Source organism: Tachyglossus aculeatus, chromosome 7 (genome assembly GCF_015852505.1).
Source record: "Tachyglossus aculeatus isolate mTacAcu1 chromosome 7, mTacAcu1.pri, whole genome shotgun sequence".
NCBI classification, from domain to species: domain Eukaryota; kingdom Metazoa; phylum Chordata; class Mammalia; order Monotremata; family Tachyglossidae; genus Tachyglossus; species Tachyglossus aculeatus.
The window spans coordinates 24,208,666-24,214,400 of NC_052072.1; the positions used below are offsets into that span (position 1 = coordinate 24,208,666).

At 57.8% G+C, this 5,735-nt stretch overlaps 1 protein-coding gene across 2 annotated transcripts in view; it reads right to left on the reverse strand.

The window, feature by feature from the left end:
• RASSF5 (Ras association domain family member 5) overlaps nucleotides 1-4,706 on the reverse strand; it is a 144,599-nt gene extending 139,893 nt beyond the window's left edge. Inside the window, exon 1 of one of the 2 annotated variants that reach the window (XM_038748734.1) lies at nucleotides 4,409-4,706. In XM_038748734.1, coding sequence (XP_038604662.1) covers nucleotides 4,409-4,706 — 298 coding nt within the window. Of the gene's footprint in view, nucleotides 1-4,404 lie in introns of both variants that reach the window. The other variant, XM_038748733.1, reaches the window with a different exon arrangement.
• Between the last annotated feature and the right edge of the window lie 1,029 nt (nucleotides 4,707-5,735).

Below are 5,735 nucleotides of genomic sequence, written 5' to 3' on the forward strand. Positions count from 1 at the left end.
GTCTCTATATGTTGCCAACTTGTACTTCCCAAGCACTTAGTACAGTGCTCTGCACACAGTAAGCGCTCAATAAATACGATTGAATGAATGAACGAACTTCACTTCTCTGGGCCTCAGTTACGTCCTCTGTAAAACGGGGGTTAGGATTCTGAGCCCCCCGTGGGACAACCTGATCACCATGTATCCTCCCCAGCGCTTAGCACATAGTAAATGCTTAACAGAGAAGCAGCATGGCTCAGTGGAAAGAGCCCGGGCTTTGGAGCCAGAGGTCATGGGTTCGAATCCCAGCTCTGCCAATTGTCAGCTGTGTGACTTTGGGCAGGTCACTTCACTTCTCTGTGACTCAGTTCCCTCATCTGTAAAATGGGGATGAAGACTGTGAGCCCCGCGTGGGACAACCTGATCACCTTGTAACCTCCCCGGCGCTTAGAAAAGTGCTTTGCACATAGTAAGCTCTTAATAAATGCCATCATTTATTAGGCCCTACTGAGAGCTCACCTCCTCCAGGAGGCCTTCCCAGACTGAGCCCCCTCCTCCCCCTCTCCATTCCCCCACCTTACCTCCTTCCCTACCCTACAGCACCTGCATATATGTATATATGTTTGTACGTATTTATTCGTCTATTTATTTTACTTGTACATATCTATCCTATTTATTTTATTAATATGTTTTGTTGTTCTCTGTCTCCCCCTTCTAGACTGTGAGCCTGCTGTTGGGTAGGGACCATCTATGTTGCCAACTTGGACTTCCCGAGTGCTTAGTCCAGTGCTCTGCACACAGTAAGCGCTCAATAAATACGATTGATTGATTGATTGATTCCGCTGTTGGGTAGGGACCGTCTCTACATGTTGCCAACTTGCACTTCCCAAGCGCTTAGTCCAGTGCTCTGCACACAGTACGCCCTCAATAAATACGACTGATTGATTGATTGAGCCCGCTGTTGGGTAGGGACCATCTCTACATGTTGCCAACTTGTACTTCCCAAGCGCTTAGTCCAGTGCTCTGCACACAGTAAGTGCTCAATAAATATGACTGATTGATTCCGCTGTTGGGTAGGCACCGTCTCTACATGTTGCCAACTTGGACTTCCCAAGCGCTTAGTCCAATCAATCAATCAATCAATCGTATTTATTGAGCGCTTACTATGTGCAGAGCACTGTACTAAGCGCTTGGGAAGTACAAATTGGCATCACATAGAGACAGTCCCTACCCGATAGTGGGCTCACAGTCTAAAAGGGGGAGACAGAGAACAGAACCAAACATACCAACAAAATAAAATAAGTAGGATAGAAATGTACAAGTAAAATAAATAAATAAATAAATAAACAGAGTAATAAATATGTACAACCATATATACATATATACAGGTGCTGTGGGGAGGGGAAGGCGGTAAGGCGGGGGGATGGAGGGGGGAGAGGGAGAGGAAGGAGGGGCTCAGTCTGGGAAAGCCTCCTGGAGGAGGTGAGCTCTCAGCAGGGCCTTGAAGGGAGGAAGAGAGCTAGCTTGGCGGATGGGCAGAGGGAGGGCATTCCAGGCCCGGGGGATGACGTGGGCCGGGGGTCGATGGCGGGACAGGCGAGAGCGAGGTACAGTGAGGAGATTAGTGGTGGAGGAGCGGAGGGTGCGGGCTGGGCAGTAGAAGGAGAGAAGGGAGGTGAGGTAGGAGGGGGCAAGGTGATGGACAGCCTTGAAGCCCAGGGTGAGGAGTTTCTGCCTGATGCGCAGATTGATCGGTAGCCATTGGAGGTTTTTGAGGAGGGGAGTGATATGTCCAGAGCGTTTCTGGACAAAGATAATCCGGGCAGCAGCATGAAGTATGGATTGAAGTGGAGAGAGACACGAGGATGGGAGATCAGAGAGAAGGCTAGTGCAGTAGTCCAGACGGGATAGGATGAGAGCTTGAATTAGCAGGGTAGCGGTTTGGATGGAGAGGAAAGGGCGGATCTTGGCAATGTTGCGGAGCTGAGACCGGCAGGTTTTGGTGACGGCTTGGATGTGAGGGGTGAATGAGAGAGCGGAGTCGAGGATGACACCAAGGTTGCGGGCTTGTGAGACGGGAAGGATGGTAGTGCCGTCAACAGAGATGGGAAAGTCAGGGAGAGGACAAGGTTTGGGAGGGAAGACAAGGAGCTCAGTTTTCGACATATTGAGCTTCAGGTGGCGGGCGGACATCCAGATGGAGATGTCCTGAAGGCAGGAGGAGATGCGAGCCTGGAGGGAGGGGGAGAGAGCAGGGGCAGAGATGTAGATCTGGGTGTCATCAGCGTAGAGGTGATAGTTGAAGCCGTGGGAGCGAATGAGGTCACCAAGGGAGTGAGTGTAGATTGAGAACAGAAGGGGACCAAGCACTGAACCTTGGGGAACTCCCACAGTAAGAGGATGGGAGGGGGAGGAGGAGCCTGCAAAAGAGACTGAGAAAGAACGACCGGAGAGATAAGAGGAGAACCAGGAGAGGACGGAGTCTGTGAAGCCAAGGTCAGATAACGTGTTGAGGAGAAGGGGGTGGTCCACAGTGTCAAAGGCAGCTGAGAGGTCGAGGAGGATTAGGACAGAGTATGAGCCGTTGGATTTGGCAAGCAGGAGGTCATTGGTGACCTTTGAGAGCGCAGTTTCCGTGGAATGAAGGGGACGGAAGCCAGACTGGAGGGGGTCGAGGAGAGAGTTGTTGTTGAGGAATTCTAGGCAGCGCGTGTAGACAACTCGTTCAAGGAGTTTGGAAAGGAATGGTAGGAGGGATATGGGACGATAACTAGAAGGTGAGGTGGGGTCAAGAGAGGGTTTTTTTTAGGATGGGAGAGACATGGGCATGTTTGAAGGCAGAGGGGAAGGAACCAGTGGAGAGTGAGCGGTTGAAGATGGAAGTTAAGGAGGGGAGAAGGGATGGAGCGAGAGATTTCATAAGCTGAGAGGGAATGGGGTCAGAAGCACAGGTGGCCGGAGTAGCACTTGAGAGGAGGGAGGAGAGTTCCTCTGAGGATACCACTGGGAAGGATGGGAGAGTAGCAGAGAATGTTGAGAGCTGGGGGGTTGGAGAAAGGGGGGAAGAGACTTTGGGGAGGTCGGACCTGATGGATTTAATTTTGTTAATGAAGTAGGAGGCCAGATCGTTGGGGGTGAGGGAAGGAGGAGGGGGAGGAACCGGGGGCCTGAGAAGGGAGTTGAATGTACGGAAGAGCTGGCGGGGGTGATGGGCATGGGTGTCAATAAGGGAGGAGAAATAGTTTTGTCTGGCAGAAGAGAGGGCTGAGTTAAGGCAGGAAAGGATAAACTTGAAGTGAACGAGGTTGGCATGGTGTTTAGACTTTCGCCAGCAGCGTTCGGCAGCTCGAGCATAAGAGCGAAGGAGGCGGACAGTGGCAGTGATCCAGGGCTGTGGGTTAGTGGTGCGAGAGCGGCGAAGGGAAAGGGGAGCGAGCGAGTCTAGCTGAGTAGAAAGGGTAGAGTTGAGAGCAGTAATCTGATCATCAAGACTGGGTAGAGAGGAGAGGGCGGCGAGGTGGGGTGTGAGGCGCTCCGAAAGATGGGTGGGGTCCAGAGAGCGGAGATCTCTGTGAGGGAGTAATACGGATTTACAGGGGAAAGGAGTGTGAGTGAGGAGGCAGGTGAGAAGATTATGATCAGAGAGAGGGATCACAGAGTTGGTGAGGGTGGACACAGTGCAGCAGTAGGAGATGATGAGGTCGAGGGTATGACCAAGTTGGTGAGTGGGTGAGGTGGGGTGGAGGAAGAGGTTGGCAGCGTCAAGGAGAGATAGAAGGCGGGCGGCAGAGGAGTCGTTAGGGATATCCATGTGGATATTGAAGTCTCCAAGGATCAGAGTGGGCATGGAGAAGGAGAGAAGGAATGTGAGGAAGGGGTCAAAGTCGTTAAAGAAGTTGGAAGTGGGGCCCACTGGAAGTCCAGTGCTCTGCACACAGTAAGCGCTCAATAAATACAATTGATTGATTAATTGACTGAGCCCGCTGTTGGGTAGGGACCGTCCCTACATGTTGCCAACTTGGACTTCCCAAGCACTTAGCCCAGTGCTCTGCACACAGTAAGCGCTCAATAAATACGATTGATTGATTGAGCCCGCTGTTGGGTAGGGACCGTCTCTCTATGTTGCCAACTTGGACTTCGCAAGCGCTTAGCCCAGTGCTCTGCACACAGTAAGCGCTCAACAAATACGATTGATTGATTGATTGATGCCGCTGCTGGGTAGGGCCCGTCTCTACATGTTGCCAACTTGGAATTCCCAAGCGCTTAGCCCAGTGCTCTGCCCACAGTAAGCGCTCAGTAAATGCGATTGATTGATGGATCGATCATTATTATTATTATTAAGAGATAGCAGAGGAGGGGTGGGTGTGCGGATGTGAGGGGTGCCCCCCGCCCGCCCTCCCTCCCGCGGGTCCCGGTCCCCGACACTCACGGGCGCAGGTTACCGGCGGTGGTGGCCCCTCCGGTGGGCACAGGTGGCAGCCGTTGCGGTGCCCGTCTCCGCGCTCGGCCGTCCCGCGCGGGGCCCGCGCCGGCTGGAAGATGCTCCGCACGTCGCGGGGCCGCGGAGCCCCGGGCCGCCGGCGCAGCCGCTGCTGCAGCCCCGGGCGGGGGGCGCGGGCGGCGCGGGCGGGACGGGGGACGAGGGCGGGGGCCGCCGGCGGCGGCGGGTCGGCGTCCAGCACCAGCGGGAAAGGCCGCTGCCCGAGGGCGGGGAACGCCATGGCCATGCCCGGCGGTCAGCGGCGGACGCCCGCTCACCTCCCCGGCCCGGCCCGGACACGGGAATGAGGCGGAGCCCGCGGAGCCCGCTTATAAAGGGACCGCAGCCGGGGGGGCGGGGCCTGAAGGGGGCGGGACCAATAGGAGCGGGCCGGGAAGGGGCGCGTGCACGGGAGGGGGCGGGGCCTCGGCGAATAGGGGGCGGGGCCTGCGGGGCCCGCTTTTAAGGGGACCGCAGCCGGAGGGGCGGGGCTTAGAGAGGGCGGGACCAATAGGAGCGGGGCGGGGAGGGGCGCGTGGACAGGAGAGGGCGGGGCACGGGCGCGTGGCAAATAGGGGGCGGGGCCTGAAGCGCCCGCTTTTAAGGCGACCGCCGCTGGAGGGGCGGGGCCTGAAGGGGCGGGACCAATAGGAGCGGGGCGGGGGGGCGCGTGGACAGGACAGGGCGGGGCCTCGGGGCGGGGCAAATAGGGGGGGGGGGCCTGCAGCTCCCGCCTTTAAGGCGACCGCAGCCGGAGGGGCGGGACCAATAGGAGCGGGGCGGGGCACGTGCTAGGAGAGGGCGGGGCCTCGGGGCGGGGCAAATAGGGGGCGGGGCCTGCAGCGCCCGCTTGTAAGGGGTCCGCAGCTGGAGGGGCGGGGCCTGCAGGAGGCGGGACCAATAGGAGTGGGGCGGGGAGGGGCGCGTGCACCGGAGAGGGCGGGGCCCAGGGCGTGGCTCATAGGGGGCGTGGCCTGCCATGTCCGCTTTTAAGGCGGCCGCAGCCTGAGGGGCGGGGCCTGAAGGGGGCGGGACCAATAGGAGAGGGGCGGGGAGGGGCTCGTGGACAGGAGAGGGCGGGGCACGGGAGCGTGGCAAATAGGGGCGGGGCCTGCAGGCCCGCCTTTAAAGCGACCGCAGTCGGAGGGGCGGGACCAATAGCAGCGGGGCGGGGCAGGACACGTGCTAGGAGAGGGCGGGGCCTCGGGGCGCCGCAAATAGGGGGCGGGGCCTAGAGCGCCCGCTTTTAAGGGGACGGCAGCCGGAGGGGCGGGGC